This window comes from Oryctolagus cuniculus, chromosome 2, assembly GCF_051225735.1.
Source record: "Oryctolagus cuniculus isolate XC-2025 breed Fujian yellow rabbit chromosome 2, ASM5122573v1, whole genome shotgun sequence".
Lineage (NCBI taxonomy): Eukaryota > Metazoa > Chordata > Mammalia > Lagomorpha > Leporidae > Oryctolagus > Oryctolagus cuniculus.
In genome coordinates, this window is record NC_142868.1 from 176,457,382 (window position 1) to 176,483,483 (window position 26,102).

At 50.3% G+C, this 26,102-nt stretch overlaps 1 protein-coding gene across 1 annotated transcript in view; it reads left to right on the forward strand.

The window, feature by feature from the left end:
• The window catches only part of XDH (xanthine dehydrogenase), a 65,875-nt gene that overhangs the window by 5,635 nt on the left and 34,138 nt on the right, over positions 1 to 26,102 (forward strand). The window contains 13 exon segments of the mRNA NM_001122938.1: positions 3,003 to 3,060; positions 5,543 to 5,639; positions 6,879 to 6,987; positions 9,459 to 9,585; positions 10,508 to 10,569; positions 16,352 to 16,420; positions 16,685 to 16,771; positions 18,160 to 18,301; positions 20,314 to 20,406; positions 20,986 to 21,137; positions 22,302 to 22,395; positions 23,629 to 23,738; positions 25,529 to 25,713. Coding sequence (NP_001116410.1) covers positions 3,003 to 3,060; positions 5,543 to 5,639; positions 6,879 to 6,987; positions 9,459 to 9,585; positions 10,508 to 10,569; positions 16,352 to 16,420; positions 16,685 to 16,771; positions 18,160 to 18,301; positions 20,314 to 20,406; positions 20,986 to 21,137; positions 22,302 to 22,395; positions 23,629 to 23,738; positions 25,529 to 25,713 — 1,385 coding nt within the window.

Below are 26,102 nucleotides of genomic sequence, written 5' to 3' on the forward strand. Positions count from 1 at the left end.
TGTTGGCTCTGCTTCAGGTGATGGTTCAAGTTGTTGGATCTCTACGTGGGAGGCCTAGCTTGAGTTCCAGGCTCCTGGTGTCAGCCTGGCCCAGCCCCACCTGTTGTGGGCATTTAGGGGAATGAACCAGCAAATGGAAGATTTATCTCTATCTTTCTGTGTGTGTCTCCCTCTCTGTCTGATCCTCTCTGTCTCTCTATCCCCCACTCTTTCAAATAAAAGGAAAATAAATACATGAAAGAAAAAAACAGAAGACAGGTTTGGCAGGGAAGTGGGAGGAAGAAAAACTAAAAATGGAGTTGGGAACATATTGAAAAGGGCCTCTGAAAAAACCGGCCTCAGGAACTAGGCTGTTCCCTCGAGTACGTGGGAGGTCCCGGAAGGCACTGAGCAGGGCAATGATAGGGCGCAATGCAAGCAGCACTGTGGGACGGGGGGAGGAGCAGCAGGGCAGGGGAGCAGTGAGCTACAAGGCTCCTACTGTCATCTGCTGCACAGGTGAAGAGGGTCCTGGTTTTGTGCACTTATGATTTCTTCTGCAGGATAACAGAAGGGTTTCCTTCTGTGAACTGTGTCATCTGGGTATTGAATGAGCTGACTTATATATAAGCTATGTATATATGCCAAAACCAGCTTATTCAATATCTAGATTCTATCTCCTGTTTCCCTTTAAAGCACTCAAAGGGCAACTGACAGTTTCGTGAGCTTTTTGTTTAATCTTAGTTGATAAAATCTCCTAGGTTATCATTAAGCGGCCCAACAGTCCCAATGTCGGTGGCATGGTGAAAGCATTGAGACCACTTACCCCGCTGGTACTGTTGACGTTGGCTTCTGGCTTTCTGGGCCTTTCAGGCATTTGGAACCAACCCTGTTCTTCCCCTGAGGATGGCCACCATAGGGGACACTTGATCGTACATCCCCGGCTGGAGTGAGGAGTTTTTATCCCCTAGTCTCTCATTTTGGATGGTCCAGTCTACATACTCTGTGCTGGGAGCCTGGACTCATCAGCTGCTGAGGCAGTCCTCTTGAGAATGGTTCAAATGCCTTCATCCAGCTCGCTCACTCTTGGACAGCCTCTACTCTGTCCTGGCCAAGGCTTCCCTAAGTGTTTGCATTGGCAAACGCCAGGGCTATGCTCCAACCCCAACTCTGCCGCATCTCCTCAGGTTTAAGTAGGCATTTAAACTTACCATTGTTAATTTTTTTTTCTACAGGCAGAATGGACAATGAGAGAGACAGAGAGAAAGGTCTTCCTTTGCCGTTGGTTCACCCCCCAATGGCTGCTGTGGCTGGCACACCACGCTGATCTGAAGCCAGGAGCCAGGTGCTTCTCCTGGGCTCCCATGCAGGTGCAGGGCCCAAGGACTTGGGCCATCCTCCACTGCACTCCTGGGCCACAGCAGAGAGCTGGCCTGGAAGAGGAGCAACCAGGACAGAATCCAGCGACCATTGTTAATTTTTTGAAAATATTTATTTGAGAGGTAGAGAGAGAGTGTGTGAGAGTTAGAGTTCTCATCCATTGGTTCACTTCTCAAATGCCCACCAAGTCCCAGGGGGCAGAAGCTGGGAGCTGGGAACTTAGACTAGGTTTCCCATATGAGTGACAGGAACCCAATTACTTCGAGCCACCACCACTTCCTCCCAGAGTCTTCATTAGTAGGAAGCTGGAGTCAGGAGCTGGAGCTGGGAATTGAACACAGGTCTTCCAATGTGGGACATGGACAACCTAATTGGACAACCTAATCTCACCTGCTAGCCCAAATGCCTGCCCTTGTTGTTAGTTTTGAATTTTAGGTTAAGCCTATGAGTAGTAGTTGAGTTACACCAGACCACTATATATCCCCTATACTGCAAGAGTGTGTGTTAGCTTGTGTGTAGTACAAAGGAGACCCCCTCACTAAGTTGGAAACATGAGGCAGATGCCTTCTCCCCTCCCAGCTTAGGGAGATGTGACACTCCTAGTACAGTTTTCTGTAAAGAAATCTATCATAAATTCTCTTCCCTTAACCATCCCAGTAACCCTTAGCCTGAGAGCCTTTATATGCACAGGGAGTGGTGAAATAGGTTTCATAGAATTCCTTTGATAATTTGCATTGGGAACTAGCACCTCACTGTAGACAACATTTTTACCTCACTGAACACACGGCTGGATCTTTGGTTTGGGATTTCTCCTCCATTTCTGACGAGTGTTAATGTTGTTGACTTGACAGCCCATCACATGCAATACTCCGCCATGAGCACAGGCCATGGGACTGGCTTCTGCAGTCACCTACAGGGCCCTCTCAAGGAGGCCAACCGTACGGTGATACAGTGAGCTATGCTGCCAACTGTGACGCTGGCATCCCATATCAGAATACCATTTGAGTCCCTATTGTCTACTTCTGATCCATCTCCCTGCTAAAATGTCTGGGAAGGCAGCAGAGGATGGCCAAGTACTTACTCCCCTGCCATCTATGTGGGAGACCCAGATGGAGTTCCTGGCTCCTGGCATCAGCCTGGCCCAGCCCTGGCCATGAGGCCATTTGAGGAGTAAACCAATGGATGGAAGATCTCTCCCCTCTGCCCCTATAATGCTGCCTTTCCAATAAATAAATTGATAAATATTAAAAAATCGCTGGAGGCTAAGCCAGAGCTGCACGCTGATCCTGTTGGCAGTCCCTGGGATTTGCAGGTGTGGTCCATCAGCAGACATGTTTGACTTGAAGGGGCCTTGGTCTTGGTCAGTCCAGCAGGGCTGGTGCAACACTACAGTATTCTGTGCTGGGTCTAGATCTGAACCCCAAGGTTGAAGTTTAGCATTTAAAGGTACGAACACACGCACAGCCTGCTGTATGGTTCTTATGTTCATTCTTAAGGACTTACCTAGAAAAATGCCTGAGTTTCATGATCATTAACTCTGTAAGTTCTTGAGTGAGACAATGAAGGGGGACATTGAGGATGGCTAAGTATACTCACGATATGCTTTGCTTCTGTTTTCTTTTCTTTCTTTTTTTTTTAAATAGGTAGTGGAGAAAAATGCAGATCCAGAAACAACGCTTTTGGCCTACCTGAGGAGAAAGTGTATCCTGCCTCTGGAGTGGGAGTGAGGGGGAGGGGTGACAGGGACTCAGCCTCATTTCCTAACGACCAGGGTGGCCACAAAACGTGGAGGAATAGGAAGGTGGGCACTTGCATGTGTCATGGCAGCTGTGTCACTCTGTGGCTCAGCCACCCAGTCGTTTCAGCTCCCTAGATCTGCAATTTCCAGCGACCACGTGAGCGGATTGTTCCTGATGCTCTTTAAGATCCTTTGCGGCTAATGCTGGCAAAGCCAAGGTTTAATCATGAGCCATTGGAAAACCCCTCCTTAGCCCCGGTGAGCTTCTGGTCCTTGTCCCTTGGGAAGAGTGGAACCTGCCTTAGCTCCCATTTGCTTAACACAGAGATGGACTTCCTCGGGGACAGTCCAGCTCTGTCTTGGTGGAGGGTGACAGGGAAAGGGCTGCGGCAGGAATGGTGTAGAGGCACCATCTGCTGTGGAGACCCTGGGAGGCCTCAGGGGACCAAGGGCCCCTCAGAGGGACCTGGGTTCCTCTCTTCACTCAAGATCCCCAGTACCTTTGGTCCTTTCAGAGTGTGAAAGCGTCAGAGACTGGGAACAAAAGTTCAGTGTGATTTGCGTAGCTTATCTCACTTAATCCCCATAGCAACTGCATGCAAGTGTAATGTGTAATCCTCCCAGTATTGGTGGGGGAGGAAGTGAGGGCTGGCCCTGTCAAGTGACCTTCCTTTGCTGGCACATTTTGGGCGAATTGTGTCCGGGCCTGGACTAAAGCCTAGAGCCCTGCCCCTGACCTCTCATCCATGCTGGGAAACCTCCAGGGGTCTGTTGCCAGGGCTCTACCCCTCGTGACCTCATCTAGGAAGCCGCCTTGCTTACAGAGGGATGAAACATATTTGGGGACAGCAAAGGAGTCTTTCAGCCCCTGAAGAAGTGAGAGTCAGCTCAGGACAGCAGGTTTTGACCTGGGCTGGACCTGTCTGGAGGCTCACGGCAGGGGAAGCTGGTGGCCTTTGGGCACAGGAAGTGTCACAGCCTAGGCAGGATCTGGGGGAGGGCACAGGACTCCCTTTCTCTCACCCACTGACCTGGGAGGGCTGGGAAGAGACACTCATTCTCCAAGATTGCTGAGATCAATTTTTATTTTAAAAACTGAAACTGATTATAGTGTTTGAACAGTTTTGATTTTAGTCTTGAAGACCTGCAAGCCTCAGAAATTCCTTATCATAGCAGTTGGCTGCTCAGAAGGTCAAAGCTCAAGTGCAATTCCAAATTGAGAGTTGGCACGGACCCGGGAGATCCAGGCAGCTTACTCTTCCCTGTGCAGAGAGTGCATCCGTGGGGATCCCAGTGAGAGAGGAGACCCCTGCCATGAGTGCTGCCTGGCTTCGGGCAGCTGCCGCCAATCATCCTTCAGTGCCCCAGCGATGAACTGCCTGCAGCCTGAAAAACCAACAAAACAAAACCTAGGGCATAGAAAGTCCTCCCTAGGTGTGCCTGAGGGGGCAGCCTGGAGAAGGGGTACACACCCAATCTGGGGTCAGATGACTGTGCTGGGCCCCAGCTCCAGGGCGACTGGCATTCCTGTGTTGTGGGACTTAGATTACCTCTTAGGTCTCTGCTTTTGTGGGGAAATAGTTGCTGCCCCACCTGCTAATCCAATTATCATGCAGATTGCACAGGCTCTGTGAGGCTATTCCAGGGTTAGATGCCCGATCATTGTTAGCTGCTAAACTTTATCTTGAAAATGAGGGACCTGACCCTGTGATAGTAATCTCCGACTTCAGAGGGGACCCGGGGACTTTGGGGAGTGAAGGAGTGACCAACACCACTGCTGTTCTCTGGAATAGCCTATCAGTTAGGCTCCTGTAAAATCGCAAAGCATCAGAGTTTCTCTCTGCAAGTCCATGTGTGTGACAGTTGGGCTGGATGTTGGTCCTTGACCACAAAAACAAGAATCTTGATTTTAATTTCCATTCACGTTTCCCTTGAGCTGGATATTCACAAGCCCCCGATCCAGCCCGAATTTTGCTTTCTGGGACCTTGTTAGCCCCAAAGGGTTAGGGTGAAAGCTGAGACTCAGGGAGTCACAGAAAGGATGGCTGTCCCCTTCTGTCCCACGTGGCCTCACCACATGCCCAGTGTGGGAGAGGTGTGAGCCGTCCCCCTGGCTCAGCCTTTGGGCCGTGTGACTTACCTGCCCAAGGGCACCACAGCTCCCCGAGAGGAGTCTCCAGGCTGCTGGGTCCCAGGGGATGCTACTTGGGTGCTGTGTGATGGGACCCTGAAGCCTGTGCTGGTCTGTGCGGGGGAGATGGCCCTGTTCTCTGCCCCCTGGTAGGCGGTACGCCTCTCTGAATGAGCAGGCCTGCATGTCTGCTGCCTCCCCAGGTTGACAGCTCTGAGCCTCAGTGTGGGAATGGCTGAACCCACATCACCCTTCCAGGCACAGCCCAGCAGTCTCCTTTTCCAGAATCCACTTTCCTTAACTTGACCTCCCAGTGGGGCTGAGCGGGACCAAGCTTGGCTGTGGAGAAGGGGGCTGTGGCGCTTGCACGGTGATGCTGTCCAAGTATGATCATCTCCAGAACAAGATTGTGTATCCTTTGTCTGCTGGTGATGGCCCATGTGAGAGCTCGAATGCGGGGTCAGCTTGTGCATGAAAGAGTATGCGTGTGTGTATGTGTGTGCATGTGCACCTTTGGGGGAGCCCCTGTGTTTCTGAGCAGGTTCAGGTCATAGGGAAACCGAAGAATGACATCCTAGGAGGTGTCTGCCTGGCTTATGAGCACTGATAAGACTCTGAACTGCTGACACAGTGATCTCTGAAATCCTGGCTCATATCACACCCCATAATATCTTCCCATAACTCTCCCTTGCCCCCAGCATAAAGTCCATGCTCTTTGCTTAGCAGGCAAGGTCCTTCACAGCATGCCCCAGCTTTCCTCTGGTGGCTACCTCATCCTGGGCCGGCACTCATTCCAGCAGAGGCACCTGTGTACTACTGCTGTCCATGGCCACTCATCCATGGTCTTGTTATAAGCTGATTCCTAAGTCTTGAATGTCCCTTCTCCTAGGATGTCTCCGCCTGGCTAACTCCACTAGCTCTTTAGGACTGGGGCAAACTAGTGCCTGCTCCAACAGGCTTCCTTGACCACCCAACACTGAGTTAGGTGCCCCTTGCCTGTGCTGGTCCCAGAGGACCCTGTGCACTGCCCCCCTGAATCATTTACCAGAAGATGCTCAAGTATGAGGTTGGCACTCGGCAGTGGATGCTGACTGTTGAGCGAATGAGTGATAAACAAAGGAAGGGATGAGAGGAAGTTCTCTCTAAGGGATTGATGTGTGTCTCAGGCTCCCCAGGGTCTCCCTCCCGCCCTCCCTCCATAGACGAATGGGAGAAATAGAGGTGGACGAATGCAGGGAAGCAAAGGTGACTGCAGGTTCTGACACTGCAGAGGCCGAGGAAGAGTGCTGTGGAGACAGGAGAGTGCTTCAAGGCTTCAGCCTGCCAGAAGCTACTACCCCCTCAGCCTCCCAGGGCCAGGCTGAGTGACAGGCAGCTGAATGTGACCCTGGCTTCCTTTGCCACAGCTCAGAGGCTGAAGGTGTATGGATGCCTGACCCTGCAGGACTCTGGAGGAGCTCAACCTCACCTGGGCAGAGTTTCCCTTGTTCCTTGCCTAGAGCCATAGGTGGAGAGGTGAGGGCACCAGTAGATGAAACAAGAACATAAGATGGAGAGAAGACGCAACAGAAAGTCCCACTAAGTCCCCTGACCCTGCCCTGTTCCCATGACCTGAATGGACAGTGGAATGGCCTTAATCTGGGATCCTAGCCACTTTTCAGCCAATGCCTGCTTGGCACCCATCTGTTCCTTGCACCATGTTGCTGTGACAACTGTGGAAGGCATAGGAAGCACCAAGACCAGGCTGCACCCTGTGCAGGTAAGCAGAGGAGGGAGCCGTGCCCTGGAGCTCAGGCTGTGTGCTCACTTTAGGTGGCTGGGCAGCAGGTCACTGGCTGGGGCGCTGGAGGCTTTGTGTCCTGGCCACTTCCCCACATCCCCTGGGAGCTGTCAATAAGAAAGAGAAGGCATCCAGGCCCCAAGCTGCCTTCTGTGGCAGAGGTCAGTATAACATTGCATGACCCCAAGAGGTCAAGTGGATCTGGTGGACAGGGCGATCAGCTGACCTTGAACTGCAAGGAGCAGTGGCTGGGGAGCTCTTCGTGGTTCCTGAGTGTGCTGAGAGACCCCCAACCTCCCAGTTTCTGGGTCCACATTCTCTATTCCCCTTGATTTTTTTTTTTTTTAAGATTTATTTACTTCTTTGGAAGTCAGAGTTACACACACACACACACACACACACGGGGGTGGGGGGCATCTTCCATCCACTGGTTAACTCTCCAATTGGCTGCAATGGCCAGAGCTGCACCAATCCGAAGCCAGGAGCCAGGTGCCTCTTCCTGGTCTCCTATATGGGTGCAGGGGCCCAAGGATTTGGGCCATCTTCCTACTGCTTTCCCAGGCCATACCAGAGAGCTGGATTGGAAGTGGAGCAGCCGGGACTTGAACCGGTGCCTATATGGGATGCTGGCCACTGTAGGCAGCAGCTTTACCCACTAGGCCACAATGCTAGCCCCTCCCCTTGATTATTAAAAAAAAAAAAAAAACACTACCAGCTCTCCAGTGATTCCTCTTGAACCCTTCCCCTCCCACCATCAGATCATGCAAATGTGGATTTCCAGGCCACCGCCCTCATTGAAGTGAAGATTAGTGCCTAATAAGATTGCAGACAGCCGAGTGCCTGACCAAGGTTTTCTCCCTGACGGTATCAGAGCCCCTGGTCGTAGAGAGAAACCATGAACCCTTGGGCAGTGGAGGGCATCAGAACACTCCCTGGCCAAGAGGAAACAAGTGGGAGCAGAGCACGGTGGGCAGGGAAGACCACTGCTCCCAACCCTTCAGGTTTGGGACAGCTGAGGAAGGACCATGGCTGAACTTGTCCGCCCTGCAGGAGGAATGAGAAGCTTCGTCAGGACTTGTCATTTTCTCTGAAGCAAGTGCATGGGTGGCTGAGACAGAGGGATTAGGTCTGCGTGGCCAGTCTGAGAGCCCTCCCTTTCCCATGGGGCAGCTCCTATTCCTATAGCACTTACTTGGGCGCCCCGTGATCTGCAGAGGCAGTGTTTCCGTTCTTGTCCCCCACAACCCATCCGCACTCAGCAGACAGCATCAGTTAGAGCATGTACCCTCCTGCTGAGAATCCCCGAAGGGTTTCACATCACAACCAGAACAAAACTGAAGAGCCCGGCCATGGCTTGTGAAGAGAAGCTTCCTTCCCCACCCAACTCCTTTGGCCCAAGTGGGGTTCTGTCCACTGTCCAGCGTGCCAGACCGGTTCTGTCCTCAGAGCTTTCTCCCTTGCTATTCTCTCTGCCTGTTACATCTTCTTCTCTGAGCTGTGTCGTGTTCCTGATTTGGTCTAAATGCTCTCTTCTGGGGCCTTTTCTGACTGCTCTGTCATGTTGGATCATGTCCTTGTATACACATTCTCTGCTTAGCACTGATTTCTACCTGGCACTTCCTTGTTTATTTTTGTCAGTATTTTCCCTCCTAGAATGACTGACTCATGAGATCGGAGACCTCATCTCTCCTTTTCACGTCTCTGTGCCAGCACCTTACAAAGCCTGATGCAAAATTGGTTCCCAGTAAATATTTATAAAATCAAGGGCTATAGATATGTATTTACTTAACTAAGTTTGAAGAGAGGCTCCCAAGAGACAAAAATAAAAAGCATTGTGGATGAAAAGAATTCCCTTGCAAAAAAAAAGTCTTTTGGCTTTGAATGAAAATTTTGTGACATTCAGTGCACCTATTAAATTCTGACACATCTCCTCTTATTTCCCCACTGGGCTTCGAGGGTTGCCTTAACATAAGAAAGCAGGAATACAACAATGCTCTCGTGTGGAATGAAATATATTCTGTGGGTGCTTCCTAAATGCCAGCTGAGGCCGAGTGCAAGTAGCACAGTTCAAGGAACAATACACAACTCTCTCTTCTGTTCGACATGTATGGTTTCGGGCTGAATTCCCTGAGCCTGCTTCTTCCTCTGCTAACTTGAGTGTCAGAAGCTTCTCCTTGCTTCTAATTGTCTCTATCACTTAAGGGGGTCTTTCCCCTGACAGCTAGCATTGATCAGCTACCAGCCATATGCCAGGCATAATGCTGAATTTTATGTGGCTCTAAAGGTGAGCCCTAGGATGGTCTCCATCACACAGACAAGGAACCTATGGCTCAGAAGGGCTTGGAACCTGCCACTATCCCCCACTGCACCTAGAAGGGGCTGACAGAAGCCTGCAGGGCCCCTGGGAGAGGTTTTGCCAACCCCGTGTCTATGCCATCTGTCCCCTTTAGGAGAGAATTGCCAAGAGCCATGGCTCCCAGTGTGGATTTTGCACCCCTGGCATCGTCATGAGTATGTACACGCTGCTCCGGAACCAGCCTGAGCCTACAATTGAGGAAATTGAGAACGCCTTCCAAGGTACAGCTCAGGAGGGGGAATGGCAAACAGTGCCCGGTGGGAGTCAGGACAGGGTCAGGGTAACAGCTGTGGGGGTGGCCCTTTGGGGGAAAGGTCAGACCACCCCAGTGTGGCAGCTGACACCCATTAGGAAGTTAGTCCTGTATTAGTTTGGAGGACTCCCGTTTGGCTTGGAAGCCTCCTGGGACATCTTATCTTTGCACTTATCTTCCTGGCGTGTGCCTTCGCATCCTTCCCCATCATTGGGCTGGGCTTGGTGATTGGCAGCTGGCACCAGAGATCATCTGGGGACTCCAGAGAGGCTGCTCAGATGGCTTCCTTCCCTCTCACCTTCCATCCAGAATAGGATTTTGCTGGGCAAAGACCATGCATGTGGAAGTGGCCAGGATTCTGAGGCATTGGCTAGGACTGGCTTCCCATTTCACCTCCTGTGAACAGGCCCAGGAGCCGGTACCTTGTGCCTGCTCCTCAGAATTGAATACAGAAGGCTCTCTGTCCATGCCCCATTTCACCCGGCCATTACTCAATCGGTTATTTTGCATCCTATTTTATGTCAGGTGCTACATCAGCTGTTAGGGACAGAGGATGAAAAACACAGTCCTTACTCTCAGAGGGGTGCATACTCTTGGGAATCCATCATGCAGTTTGATAAGCTCACTGGCAAAGGTATGACCAAGCACCAAGTGAGTGCTTGGGAGGGATGCCTGGCCCAGTCTGTGCATTCTAGGAGGGCTTCCTGAAAGAAGTCCTGATACAGGCTTTGAAGGTAGGAAGAGCAAAGGGGACCTGCCAGGTAGAGGAAGCAGAGCATACAGAGGCAGGGTGGTAAAGGGAGTGCCAGACTGGGCTGGGAAAAAGTCACAAGGCCCTCAGCTGCCCCAGGGGCCGGCACTGATATCACAGCTTTGTCGTTGACCCACAGGAAACTTGTGCCGCTGTACAGGCTACAGACCCATCCTCCAGGGTTTCCGGACCTTTGCCCAGGTAAGTGGAGGCCCCAGAAGAGCAGTGGCCCTGCCCTTCCTGGGGGAATCACACTTGGGAGGGATGCCGAGGGCCTCTTGCCGAAGAGGGTCAGCTAATGCGTCCTCCTACTAGGGAGTGGCCTTGCCATTCTTGTGCAGGGAGGGGCTCATGGCCACAGCCTGGGGACTCTCACCTGCTCCCTGGAAGAGGCACACCACCCAAGCCTGGCTTCCTCCAGTGCCTTCAGGCTTGGCAGCTTCCCTTGGAGACTGGCAGGCTCAGCCTGTGGCACAGGTGCTCAATATGGTACTTAACACCAACCCAGCCGGGCTCAGCACTTGCCTCCCTTCTCCAAGCTGCTGTCTGCACTTGGCACTCAGCTGAGCTTATGAAGCTGCTAATTAACTCTCCAGACAGTTTGTGAACCCCTGCGGTGCCCACAGAACGCCTGGTGAGAAGCCACAGCTGAGGGTGTGGGTGTTTGATTACACGAACCTGGACACACACCTGGTGCTTGGCGAGAGTACAGAGCCCTGGCCTCTCCCTCCCTGACTTAATCCTCTCAGCTTCTACCTGATTCCTCCACTGGGTTTAGCTAATCCTGACTGCAATCAAGCCATCATCCTGAATGTGATTCTGGGTCCAGGGGAGAGTTATGGATGCTTTTCGCTCGCCTTTAGGGTTGTGCTGTGTCCAAACAAGCCAAGAAGGGGTGAGTAGGGAGGGAGGGAGGCGAAGCCTTAGAGGAATGGAAAACATCACACCCTGATGATGAAGCATTAGCAGCTGCGGAATGAAATGAAAGTGATTGAAAGCACAAACTAGGAATCTGCAGACCTGGGTTCAAATCCTGTTCCCTCACTTCATTGATGCATGACCCTTGGCAAGTCTCCTTGTTTCTCAAATCTCAAATGGGGATTATAGTTGTACATACCTCACAGCACTTGAGAGAACTGAGTGCCTCTTGTAGAGCTGCTAGGACAGGGCCTGACACGTGTTAAGTATTGAATAACTGGCCTGTGAATTATGACGCTGATACAGTTCTTTCACTACCACTGTGTGATCTTCATAAATTTCTCAGGCCTCTCTGAGAACCAGGTATTGTTCATCTTGCCTAATTACCTCATAAGAGCCTGCTGTAGAGCAGAAATTGATGAAATTGAAAACAGGAAATCAATAGAGAAAATCAATAGCTGGTTCTTTGAAAAGGTCAGTAAAATTGTTAACCTAAGCAGACGAAAAAAAGATACAAATTCTTAGTGTTAAAAAGAGACTAACACTACAGATTTCATGGACTTTAAGGTGATGATAAAGACATATTATGAATAATTTTATGATTATGAATTTGATAACCTAGATGAAATGGATCAATTTCTTGAAAGACACAATTTGCCAAGACTCACATATAAAGAAAGAAGTAACTTGAATTAAGTGTATGTCTATTAAAGATATTGAATCTAATAATCTCCAAAACAGACAGTTCCAGGCCCAGATGGATTCAATGTTGAACTCTATCAAACATTTAAGGAACAAATTGTAATCTTTTCCAGAAAATAGAATTGGATGGAATACAATAGCCAACTGCTTTCCTATACATTAACAATGAAGAAGTGGAATTGAAATGAAAAACATAATATCATTTATATTGGTACCTCTCCCAAATGAGAATACTTAGGTACAAAAGTTTCAAAAAAATGTCTAAGCTCTACATGAGAAAAACCACAAACCTCTGGTGAATGAAATCAAAGAACTGAATAAATGGAGAGATTTTGAAGACTCCATATTGTCAAGACATAAGTCTTTACCAGTATAACCCACAGATTCAACATAATCCCAATCAAAATCCCAGCACATTGTTTTGTGGATATTGAGAAATTGATTCTAAAGTTTATATGGAGAGACAAAGGATCCCAGATAGCTGATTTGATATTGATGGTTACAATTATTGAGACATTGTGGTATTGGTGAAAGAACAAACAGATCAATTAGACAGAATACAGAGTCCAGAAATAGTCTCACATAAATACAGTGAATTGATTTTTTTTATTTGACAGGTAGAGTTAGTGAGAGAGAGAGAGAGACAGAGAGAAAGGTCTTCCCTCCATTGGTTCACTCTCCAAATGGCTGCCATGGCCAGTGCTGCGTCGATCTGAAGCCAGGAGCCAGGTGCTTCCTCCTGGTCTCCCATGCAGGTGCAGGGCCCAAGGACTTGGGCCATCCTCCACTGCCTTTCCGGGCCACAGCAGAGAGCTGGACTGGAAGAGGAGCAACTGGGACTAGAACCTGGCGCCTATATGGGATGCCGGGCACTGCAGGCAGAGGATTAACCAAGTGAGCCACCACGCCAGCCCTGTGAATTGGTCTTTTACAAAAGAGCAAGAAACAATACACAGAGCAAAGATAAATGGTATTGGAACAACCAGTCATTCAGATGCAAAACAATGAATCTAGACACAGAATTTATATGCTTCCAAAAATTTACTCAAGGGGTCGGCACTGTGGTGTAGGGGGTTAAGTCTCCACATGCCATGCTGGCTTCCCATATGGACACCAGTTCAAGTTCCAGCTGCTCCACCTCTGATCCAGCTCCCTGCTAATGCACCTGGGAAAGCAGCAAAAGATGGCTCAAGTACTTGGGCCCTGCACCCATGTGGGAGACCCACATGAAACTCCTGGCTTTGGCCTGGCCCAACACTGGCCAGAGAACATTTATGGAGTGCACCAGAGGATGGAAGATATCTCTCTGTCTCTGTCTCTGTCTCTCTCTGGCTCTTGGTCTAGGTCTCCCCCTTTTCTTCTCTGTCTCTCTAAGTCTGCCTTGCAAATAAATAAATTAACAATATTTTATCAAATTGGATCATAGATCTAAATGTAAAACATCACATAAAAATCCTTTAAAAATCATAGGAGAAATCCTAGATGACCTGGGATATGATGATGACTGTTTAGATACAGCAACCAGAAGTAAGAAATAAATACTTGATAAGATGGACTTCCCTAAAATGAGCATGTTATTACTTTGTAAAACATAGTCAAGAAAATGGAAAACAAGCCCTGTGGGAGAAGGTGTTTGCAAAAGACACATCTGATAAAGGATTTATCCAAAATATCACAAAAAATTCTTAAAGTTCAACTATGAAAAAGAAAAACCTGATTTAAAACATGGGCCAAAGACCTGAACTGACAGCTCACACAGAAGGGCTATGGATGGCAAGTCATCATGTGAGGGTTCAACATCCTAAGTCACTGGGGAATTGCAGACTCGGACAATGAGATACTGCTCCCACCCGTGGGAGTGACCAAGTTCAAGACATTAGCACCATTGAATGCTAGAGCAGAGCTGGATAAGTGGGATCTCTCATTCGTGGCTGATGGGAGTGCAAGATACACAGCCACTTTGGAAGACAGTTTGACAGTTTCTTATAAAACCAAATATTCACCAATTGCCCTCCACGGTATTTATCCACAAGAGTTGAAATATACGCCTACAAGAAAACCTGCACAGGAATGTTGGCAGCAGCTTTATTCATCATTGTTAAAACCTAGAAGTGACCAAGGTATGTTCCAGTTGCTGAATAGATAAATAAGCTGGACTGCCTGCAGACAACAGAATATTTCGGTAAAAGAAATGAGCTATCAAGCCTTGGAAAGGCATGGATGAAACACAATTGTGTATGCAGGTACTTCAAAAGGCTAGTGGAAAATGGGATTAGAGATAATTAATTTTGGTGCAAAAGGGATTTTGAAATCTGTATGTAGTTTTTAGATAATATGTATTTCATGAACTTTTTGAAGACCTCTCTTCATATGCATGGATTTCAGAAATTTCTTGCCCAAAAATAGATCCTTGTGCTCTGCAGTGAAAACAATGGGTCTGAAAAGGCTTCATGTTGTATGATGCCATTTGGGTGATATTCTAGAGAAGGCGAGGCTGCGGAGGCGAGAATAATGGCCACCGATATTAGGGGGGAGAGAGGATTGGCAGAGCATCCGAGGGGTTTCCAGGCAGTGTGGCTCTCTTCTGGCAGAGAGGATACACTGTGTGATACAGTTGCCAAGGCCTATAGATGGGACACTGAGAGTGAGCCCTCAGGTAAGCTGGGAACAGGAGGTGAGGTGATGTGTCAAGGAGGTTCACCAAGTGAAGCAAGTGTAGAATTCTATTGTAGATGTTGATTGTGAAGGTGATTGTGTGTGTGTGTGTGTGTGTGTGTGTGTAGGGTGGGGGAAGTATTTGGAAATTCTCTGTATCTTCCATTCAGTTTTTCTGCAAACCTCAAACTATGAAACGATGTTGTTATTATTATTTAAAAAAAAAAAAACCACAAGCCTGAAAGTCTCAGCTTACTTTATGAAGTGGAAGTTCAGTAGTGTAGGGGTAGAAAAATCCAGCCCTATCCAACTTGGGCAGACCTCGTGGGCGGTGGTGCACATTGTACATCACAATAAACATGTCAGTGAAATATCAAGACCAAAGATCTAAGTAGCGATGCACTGGCTTTTTCATTATCTAGAAAATGTACTTCTGTGAAATACGGTGGTCCCCGGGCAGGCCAGGCGAGGAAGGCTGATGGCTGACTATGCGAGGGTTCTTCTCGCTGCTTAGGAATTCTCCGCATCACTCCTTCTCCAAGAAGAAAGATGAGAAGGGGAACAGGAGCCTCACTCCCTCTCCCTACTTCTCTTCCTTCCTATATAATGAGGGGGAAGGGCAAGGTGACAGGGGGGGTTGCAGAGTAGACCCAGCAGGTCCAGCAGTCAGCGGACCCAGAGTGGTCTGCTCGCAGGTGCAGGTGCAGGGGGCGAAAGCCGTGCCATTGTCACCTGATAGGTGACACTGTCACACTGACACCCATGGCTTCCATGGTTCTCTGAGAGCTTTCTTGGGGAGGATATTCTTTGGGAATTGAGTGGGATGGTGTCTCCCATGGCTCCTGTATAGAAGGTTGCTCCCAGCCTGCTCTTTCAGGAGTCTGCCACCCCAGAAAGTAACTGGGTTTGTATCTGTGAGTCCTCCCTGTTTTTGCATCTTAGCACAACTCCACGAAGCTGGAGTGTCTTCTGAGCCCTGAGCTGCAACGCCTCTTCTCCGGAGGCCGATTAGTCATGTGGACACACCCCTGCCCTGCAGTGACCTGGCTCTGGGAGCCTGTGATTCTGGACTTGATTCTTGAGAGGCCCTGAGCAATTCCATTCCTGTAGGTTCTAGGTGACCTGACCGGCACACTTGCTCCAGTCGAGGCCTGCAAAGAGTAAGAGAAAGCAGAGCTGTCTAGGCAAAAGGGCCTATTCAGTAGTGGGGAGGCCATGGTGCGCACCAGCTGTAGGCTCCGGTTCCAGCACCAGTCCTGGGCATCCCTGGGAGTGTCCCATGGAAAGCCCAGCCTGGGGGACAGCAGGTATGCCCCATAGAACTTGGCTGATCTGGAAGTAGATCCCCTTGAGTCCCGAGACAGCCAATACGAATGTCTCTCCTAGAGGCTTCCTAAGAAGGAGAAGGGGCAGAAAGACGCAGGTTGATAAGTAGGGCCTAGCTTTCATGAGGAAATTTCTTTGAGAGTGAATTTTCCTGTTGCTCCTATTTGTTTATCCATGGGTTATACATTAGCCAAGTGAGAGAGAATGTAGGGGAGGCCTCAACTCTACACAAAGAAACACAAGAGGTGGGGTAGGGTCTCTGCTCCGCACGTTGTTGCTGGTCTAGGCATCAGAGAAAGAGTTTGCTGGGTATTAATCATCTAGAGTCCTGACTTCCTGTGAAAATTCTGCGAATATTCTTGCATGCACGTTGTCTCTCTAGGATGGGGGGTGCTGTGGAGGAAGTGGGGACAACCCAAACTGCTGCATGAACCAGAGGAAAGAGCAGAGGGTAAGTCAATCCCTTCTGCCCTGGAAGGCTGGGGTCAGCACACTTCTTCAAGAGAAAACTATGGCTAGACTCGGTGGTGGCCAATTGATGAGGGTGGGGAGGGTGCACGGCAGCCCTGGGTCCTCTGGCAAAGACCTCTGTGTTCCTGATTGCCAAAAGCTGCCTGCCAGGGGCTGGCAATGAACTTGGAGAAAGGGCTGGGTTGGTCCCACAGGGCATGCAGAAGGTGGAGATGCTCTGCCACTACCCATTCTCTGCCTGCAGGTCACTCTCTCGCCATCCTTGTTCAAACCAGAGGAGTTCGCACCCCTGGATCCCACCCAGGAGCCCATCTTCCCCCCTGAGCTGCTGGTAGGTGTCGTTACAGGGGAAGACCAGCAACATCTCAGGACCCTGAGTCCCAGTCCCTGGAGACCTGTTTTATTTTTATGCCCACTGGGAACTTTGTGTCTTCCTTGACCTGTAGGTTTCAATCTAAATTTTCCACCCTTTTTCTTCTTGTTTGTTTATTTTTACTGAGAGAGAGACAGAGAGAGACACTTTCATCTGTTGGCTCACTCCCTAAATGCCAGCAATAGCCAGGTCTGAGCTAGATTGAAGCCAAAAGCCAGGAACTCAATCTGGGTCTCCCACGTGGGTGGCAAAGACCCAAATACCTGAGCCATCACCTGCTGCTTCCCAGGTGCATATTAGCAGGAAACGGGAATTGGAAGTGGAGCTGAGACTTAAACCCAGGCACTCTGATATGGGATAGGCAGTGTCTTAACTACTGTGCCAAATGCCTGACCAACTTCCCTTCATGTTTCTGACACCTCGACCAGGTCAAGTTCCCCTGTTGCATTGTCCCACAGCACAGTATGCTTCCTTCACCCACGTCACACTTACGGTTACTAATCTGATATCTGTAGTCATTGCTAGACTATAATCTCCACAAGGACAGGGACTGGGACTTTGTAGTACACTGCATCACAGTAGCAGGTGCTCAGTAACCATTTCTTGACCTCCTGTCAGTATCTGAGCCCAAGCAATCTATTCTTTCCTCTATACACAGTCTACTTAAAACAAAAACAAAGAAGAGAGATTTTCAAAGGATGCGACCCGTGGCTTTACAGCTCTGTTTGAAGGACACCTGCTTACATCCACTTCCTCTCTTCACTCCAACATCTGTGACAAGCAAGGCTCAGAACACATGGAGCTTAGAAGGTGCTCCTGAGGGTGTTGTGCTCATGCAGGCTACCTCTAGTCTCCACGGACAGAGAGAGCGGGTTGGCAGGGCTTTCCCTGGATGGTGGAATCTTGAAACCACGGTCAGTTTGAGTTAGGGGCACTCTGTCACTCTGCACATTTCACAGCCAGTCCTCCCATGCGCTCCCCTCTGACCGACACCCATCCTCCCTGGCCTGTGTCCTCTCACCTCTTGCCTGCTGTACCTCTGGGAGACAGTGAGGGGGCACTTCAAGGAACACAGGCTTCCAGCCCTGTCATTTTGGGCCCTCGTGGACCCCCATATTCCTCCTATTGGATGTGCCTCCTTGGCCAAGGTGTCCCCAGACAAAGTGTATTAGCCTGAGTGGAGCTCCCATCTCAGCACGTATTAGTTCTCCTTTCTCCTCCCTTCACCTGCTGAGAGATCTGAATTCAGTGCTACACAGGTCAGCAGAGGAGCTGACCACCTGGCGCACTAGGGGAATGGCAGCGGGAGGCAGGAAACAGGGCAGTAAGAGAACTACCTTTCCCAGAGACTCAAGGACACTCCTCGGAGGCAGCTGCGTTTTGAAGGGGAGCGTGTGACCTGGATCCAGGCCTCAACCTTGGGGGAGCTGCTGGACCTCAAAGCTCAGCACCCTGATGCCAAGCTGGTGGTGGGGAACACGGAGATCGGTAAGGGCCCTGGCCTGGTCCCGGGACCTGGGAATGCTGCTGGAATCTTCCTGCCTGCCCTCACTTCCCCCTGACCTTATCCTACTCCTGCACTCCACCCTTGCCCCACTGACTGCTCTAGGAACCCACCAAGGGACCTTGGACACTTGGATTCCTGCAAAAACCCAGGCTTTGGAGTCCCACAGTCCTGGTTCAACCTCTTGCTAGATGTGTGTCCTCAGAAAAGTTACTGGTCCTCCTCTACTCTCACTTCCCTACTCCTTATATGGGGGCAGCAGGACATCTTCCAAGGGTTGCTTTGAGTGTTCAGTGAGATGCCTGTACACTTGCTGATGTCTCCATAAACCTTCTTTCTTTCTTTCTCTCTTTCTCTCTTTCTTACAGGCAGAGTGGACAGTGAGAGAGAGAGACAGAGAGAAAGGTCTTCCTTTTCTGTTGGTTTACCCCACAGTGGCCGCTGTGGCTGGTGCACTGCGCTGATCTGAAGGCAGGAGCCAGGTGCTTCTCCTGGTCTCTCATGTGGGTGCAGGGCCCAAGCACTTGGGCCATCCTCCATTGCACTCCTGGGCCACAGCAGAGAGCTGGACTGGAAGAGGAGCAACCGGGACAGAATCCGGTGCCCTGACCAGGACTAGAACCCGGGGTGCTGGCGCCACAGGTGGAGGATTAGCCTATTGAGCCACAGCACCGGCCTCCATAAACCTTCATAGCTGACTAGCTGTGAGCCGGGTGCTCAGGGAAGGATGCAGGATAGGAGAGTCACCTGGACCCCACTCCTTCCTTCAAGGCTCCTGGATTGAGGTGGGGTTGGAGGTGGGGAAAGTGGGTATTCAGGCCAGTGTCTGAGGCCACTTTAGAGAGCTGGATGGGAAGTGGAGCAGCCTGGTCCCTAACCGGCACCCATATGGGGTGCTGGCACTTCAGGCCAGGGCGTTAACCCACTGTGCCATACTGCTAGCCCCAACTACCTGGTTTTAAGAACAGAGGAGTGATAGTTTAGCAGAGTTTCTAACCTGATTAGCCTGGAAGGACAGAAACCCGACACAGCTATGTGGGCTATGCAAAGCCAGGCAACATGAAGCACTCCCCACTGGGTGCTGGAAGGCAGATTTGAAGTCTTCTCTCTCATTTGCATTCATGTTACACTTTCGTGTTTCTATGACTGTTTACCCCAACACTCAAATGTGCTGTTCTTAGCTGCGTGATCTGATTAAGATATTTATCTTCCCTCTGCCTCAATTTCTTCACGTGTAAGTAGAAAACCTCAGGACCTCAAAAGGTTGTTGTGAGGTTTAAGTGGGTTAAAATAGGTCAAGTGCTTAGAAGAGTTCTTGACATGCCTTAGTTTCCCATGTTTTCTAATGTTACTACACATACGTGCATGCACACGTGTGCACACACACAACCACTGGAGTAAACTTGAGTTTGTTTCCCTTATATTTGGTTAGGTTTTTGTTATTGTTAGGTTTTTAAAACTTTATTTATGTATTTGAGAAGTAGAGCTACAAACAGAGAAAGGGAGAGACAGGGAGAGAAAAGTCTTCTATCTGCTGGTTCACTCCCCAATTGGCCGCAATGGTTGGAGCTGGGCTGATCGAAAGCCAGGAGCCAGGAACTCCTTCTGGATCCCCCATAGGGGTGTAGAGGCCTGAGCACTCAGGCCATCTTCTGCTGCTTTCCCAGGACATAGCAGAGAGCTGGATTGGAAGAGGAGCAACTGAGACTCGAACTGGTGCCCATATGGGATACCGGTGCTGCAGGCGGAAGCTTAGCCTTCTATGCCGCAGTGCTGGGTCCTTAGTTATGAGAAAGAAAGACAGAGTTTCATTGCTGACAGTCTGAGGCCACACCTAACCCATACCTCATCTACTGCATTTCTTAATCCTGAGACACACATGGAACACATTGTGACTGTGTCATATAACCCTGTGTGGGATGGTGGTACCATTGCTGAGGCCTGACTCGGCGATACTACGCTGGGCCTATAACCCAGGCATCTGGTTTTGTTCCAGGCATTGAGATGAAGTTTAAGAACATGCTGTTTCCCATGATTGTCTGCCCGGCCTGGATTCCTGAGCTGAACTCTGTGGAGCATGGGCCTGAGGGTAAGGGGGTTTGTCCTGAGCCCACAGAGGGGCTGAGAAGCTGGCATGGGTCATGAGAACAGTGGCGCGGCCAGGGCAGTTTACCCTTTGGTGCTCACTGTTACCTGCCTCTCCTGGAGCTGCCCTTGCACAGGGAAAGGGGTGACCAAGGAAGGGGTTACTTTGCTTCTCCTCTACAAGCATCTATGGTGGGTGCCAGCAGGCAGGCGGGAGGCTCGGAGGTTCTCAGGAGCTGTCCTGGGTCCTGACTATGCATTGGAATAGCCCTTGGAGGGGGCGATGGGGAACTTGGGGAGGCTAGGACTTGGGTGCTTTTCAAAAAACTTCCAGGGCTTCCATCCCAAAGATGCTGATTTTGATGAGTTGAGAGACACTGATTTAGAGGAAAGAGCATCTGTTGTAGGACCAAGTCCTGGTTCTTTTACTCATTGTGTGGCATTGGTTTAGTCATTTAGCATCTCTGGGCCCTCGTATCCTCACTCACACAAACACAAGACCTGGTCGAGCTTTGCTCGGGTAGCTGCACAGCCTCATGGGCTCTGTTGAGGGATGGCATTCACCGCGAGTATGTATCCCCAGGTATCACCTTTGGAGCCGCTTGCCCCCTGAGCTCCGTGGAAAAGACCCTGGTCGATGCGGTCGCTAAGCTGCCTGTCCAGAAAACAGAGGTGTTCAGGGGCGTCCTGGAGCAGCTACGCTGGTTTGCTGGGAAGCAGGTCAAGTCGGTGGCGGTGAGTCCCTGCCCAGAGGCCGGTGAGGCCGGCAGCACGGAAGGCAGGGTGACTGGCCACGGCTGCTTCAGCCCAGGGATGCCCCACATCTTACTGTTTAGAATGGCCTGGAAGAAGATTCCAGGGCCCCACCCTCAGAGATTCTGACTCAGTGAATCTGAGATGCAGCCCAGAGGTCAGGTTTGTAACAAGCCCCTCAGCTGCTTCCGAGGAAGCGGTTTGCGGGGTCACTGTAGGAGACCCCTGGTCAGTGACTCAGTCTTTACCCCTGAAGTCGGAAAGAAACAGCTTCCTGCTTTCTTCTTCATGGACTTGGCTGAGGCTCTCATTAGATGAATAAGAGATATGTTAGGAAGCCAAAATTGGGAGGGGGGTGGTTTGCTTTCAGAGTCTGGGGGAGAAGCACAGAACAGCACCGAGGGGAGGGTAGGATCTCTCAGACCAGCCCCCAGATTCCTAGTTTGCAAATAATGGTGCTCACAGCTCTGGCCCTTCAAGGTTCACAGCAATTTATGGTGTTGAGAAGAAAGCTGTCCCATCCATTCCATGCATTTCCTTGTTTTTTAAATTAAAACAGAATGAAACAAAACAGTCTACTCCCACAGCTCTCACCCTGCCCACGCACCTGCCACTTTCAGTTAGAAATGAGGCGTCGCCAGCTCAGGCAGCTCTGCTTTGTTGCCCAGTTCTGCTAACGCGTGCTTCCAGGAAGGGTTTTTGTCTATTGTGCAAACATCTTTTCCAGTAATGGGAATCCTGTATCTGATTCTTCTTTCATTTTCTTTTGCTGAGTTGCCAGGAGGCTCAGCTCCAACTAAAGCAAATTGTGCATCTTTAAATCTTCCTCCTCTTTTTCCTCGATCTGTATCTACTCTTTTCTATTTTACGAAGCCACATGGCCCCTGTGATAAACCACCTCTGTCCTTGTGAAAGAAGGTTGTGTGGAAGCTGCCAGACAAATCTACAGGGGCTTTCCCTGGTTTGCCAGTGGGTAAACATCAGAACTGGCACCCCATCCCAAATGTTCTGATCCCGTTTTCCTAAATGTGCAAGCCCTCCCATGCCATTCTCATGTCTCCATGGGGGCGTCCCATGTCCAGGAGCCAGCTGCTGAGCCGGGGTTTCCTGGAGTGGGCTCTCACTCGCACTCTCTGCTTGTCCTAGTCCATTGGAGGGAACATTATCACTGCCAGCCCTATCTCCGACCTCAACCCTGTGTTCATGGCCAGTGGAGCCAAGCTGACCCTTGTGTCCAGAGGTGAGTGCCTGAAGTGGAGGCTTAGAAGGAGAAATTTGCAGGGTTCGGGGTGGGGGTGGGGTAGAGGTAATGTCTCCCAGGTAGTCATTTCCTAGAGGAATGGAGTCTAAACTTCAGTGACCCAGGCATCTTACGGGTTGGATTTTTTGGAAGCTCCAAGAGATTATGTGCAGGTTGGAGGTCAGGAGAGCTGGGCCATTTCTTTATAGAAAATCCTCAGTACCCTCTGTCCCCTAGATGCCTTACCTGGCAGGATGCTGGGGCCAGGAGGTGCCAGCTTACCATAGCTGCCTGTAGCATCAGGAGCAATTCTGCCAACATGGCCATTGCTGCAAATTCAGTTCCAGGAACTTACAATGAAGTGAGTTCTACCATTCATCATTGCCAAATGATTGTGCTTTGTTTATGCTCCTGCCATTGTTTATACCTCCCGTGTCTGCACAGTGGAAATGCTGGAGGAGGGTGTGCTCCTGGCCATGTCCACCCTGGGACCACCCCCAGCTCTGACCATTTGCTGGAAGCCAGCCTAGGGTAGCAGGATGCAAAGCAAAATCCGTCCTGGGGAAAAGGGACTGGGGGACATCCGCAAGATGCCAGTACACACAGGATCCTGGAGGGCTCCCTACCCAGGGAAGTCTCACAGAGGGTGCTTAATTTCCCAGCCACAACACCTGTGTGGTGTCACCTCCCAGGGCGGTTCCTTAGAAACTCAACACCCAGGTGTTCCTAGGGGCTGGGCACACAGGCAACCTGCCTCACACCTGCCAAAAGCACAGACTCCCAGAAGAAAAGCAAGTGCTCAGTATATACTGCTGTTTCTGTAACCACGGCAGGCACAATGGACAGAATGGGGGGAGCCTTCTCCTTCTTCTTTTAAAGATGTATTCATTTATTTGAGAGGCAGAATTTCAGAGAGAGGAAGAGACAGAGAGACAGAGGTCTTCCATCTGCTAGTTCACTCCCCAAATGGCCACAACAGCCAGAGCTGGGCTGATCCAAAGCCAGGAGCTTGGAGCTTCTTCTGGGTTTCCCATGTGGGTGGCAGGGGCTCAAGAACTCATGCCATTTTCCACTGCTTTCCCAGGTGCATTGACAGGTAGCTGGATTGGAAGTGGAGCAGCCGGGATGTGAACTGGCACCCACATGGGATGCCAGCACTGCAGGCTGTGGCTTAGCCCACTTTGCTGGAGCACGGGCCCCACTTGGGTCCCTTCTCATTTTGCCTCCACACAGGCACCAGGAGAACAGTTCGGATGGACCACACCTTCTTCCCTGGCTATCGGAGGACCCTGCTGAACCCAGAGGAGATCCTGCTCTCCATAGAGATCCCCTATAGCAGGGAGGTGAGAAGTCAAGAGCTGGTTCACACTGTACCCACGCTACTCCCCCCACCAGGCTCCAGACAAGGAGACCAGAGTCTGCCATGGGGGACCAGCATTACATCTCTCTCCTTCAACACTGACATTTTTCTCTCTCAACTTCATCTCTGATGAACCAGCCCTATTCCCCTCTGGGCAAGATGTTGCAGCGTAGGAGCACATAGGACCATGGACTTTGAAACCAGAGAGCTGTGTGTATGATCTTGAGTGACTCCTCTCCCTCTCTGAGCCCCATTGTCCTCATCTGTAAAATGGGCATGGTGTTACCTTCTGTGCTGAAATTCCTGGGTAAGGCTCCTGGCAGGTGTCTGGGGACCAGTGGTGATCACCAATTGTTAGCTAAACACACAGTCTCGGAACACACCCCGCTGTTCAGTCGTCCTGGGCCATGTCAGAGGAGGCTCGTTTTCCTCTGCGGAACCATGCGAGGTGTGGGTGCTGAGTGGAGAAGCCGCCCATGAGTCAGATCCCCACATGCTGACCATGGACTTGCCGAGCTGTTGGCTCACCACCCTTGCTTGGGCTGGTGATGAGGGATTCCTGCTTTATGAGCAGCTTTTCTGGCCCACTGGGCAGGTCTGGGCAGCTCCAGATGCCTTGCCCGTGTTCCTCGGGGCCTGTCCTGGCCCCGCCTGGTGTGGTTCTCTCCTCTTGTAGCAGCTACCAGCCAGGGCACTTGCCACCAGGCGCCTTTTAGATAGGTGTTGGGCCAGAGGCTGGGGGCCGGCTCTCAAGGTCAGTGTGAGGGTTGCGGCTTCTGTGTTTCAGCAAGTGCTGCCAGGCATGTTTTATCCTTATAAATTTTGACCTCCTTAATGAGAATGCTAATGAAATTAGAGCAATTATGTCCCCGAGGTGGTTTCTTAATGATTTTCCAGCTTGTCCTTGTAAGTCATTTAGAGCAGTTTGAAATTTTACAGATCAGTACAACTACTACTAATAATAATGATTTGAATATGAGTGGGGAGAGGGTAAGGAAACAGGCATAGCACTACCTGGTTTTTATCAAAAAAAGTCATTTCACAAAGTAAAAATTTTATTTAAAATAATTTTAAAACATTTATTTCCATTTTATTTTAATGGCAGAGTCAGAGAGCGAGAGAGGGAGAGAGGGATTAAGGTTGAGATTGGAGGAGATCTTCCATCTGCTGGTCCACTTCCCAGATGCTGGGCTGGACCAAGGTGCAGCCAGGAGCCCAGCACTGCAGCTGGGCCTCCCCCATGGGTGGCAGGGACCACATTCCTGAGACATCATCTATTGTCTCCTAGGATGTGCATCAGCAGAAAGCTAAGTCAGAAGCAGAGTAGTGAGGACTTGAACCTGGCACTCTGATATTGGAGGCAGGTGTCCCAAGTGGTGACCTAACCACTGTGCCATACACCTGGACCAAGAAAGGAGATTTTGATACCCAGAATAAGGATGCCTTCTCCTGAGGCTGTTGTCATTCTGATGCTGCCAGTTCCTGGCAACCCAGGGAAAACGTCAGGTGGGCCAGCATCTGCAACCTGTGCTTTGTCTGACTTGCCACCTGCCTGCAGATCCTTTCCCACAGCTGGGACTGTTCTCTGGAACTTTCCTACAAGTGCAGGACTCAGGCACACCCTGATCTGTGAGTCCCCATATCACTTGCCTGCTGGTTTGCAATGGTGTTGTCCCCTCGCTTCACCTCACTCCCTGTGTTGTCACCTCCCCTGGCCATATGCAGTCCTTGATAAACAAGGTGGGAAAATGATGCTTTCTGCTCTTTTTCTAGAGTGAGTTTTTCTCAGCCTTCAAGCAGGCCTCCCGCAGGGAAGACGACATTGCCAAGGTCACCTGTGGCATGCGAGTGCTCTTCAAGCCAGGGAGCATGGAGGTGAAGGAGCTGGCCCTTTGCTATGGAGGGATGGCCAACAGAACCATCTCGGCCCTCAAGACCACTCAGAGGCAGATAGCCAAGTAAGAGCAAGCCATGACTGCTGCCACGCCACGGCCACTGCTGCTCCCGTGACTCCTGGCTGTGGGGAGCATCACTGCTACGGCCACGTTAGCTGCTGCTGCTACTGGTGCTACCACTTCTACTTTAACCACTGTAACTGCCACTACTGGTACTAGTGCGACTAGTGTTACTACTGCTGTCCTCCCACCGTGGCTGCCGTGGCCATTCCTACTCTCAATGCAGCCTCTACTGTTACTATTGCTACTACTGCTGCTGCTTCCACTACAGTATCGCAACTACTATTACCACTGGTACTACTATTATGACTATTACTATTTTCCCTGATGGTATTTCTACTACTGTCACTTACCATGACCCCTATTATTACTGTTGTTCCTACTACAGCTGC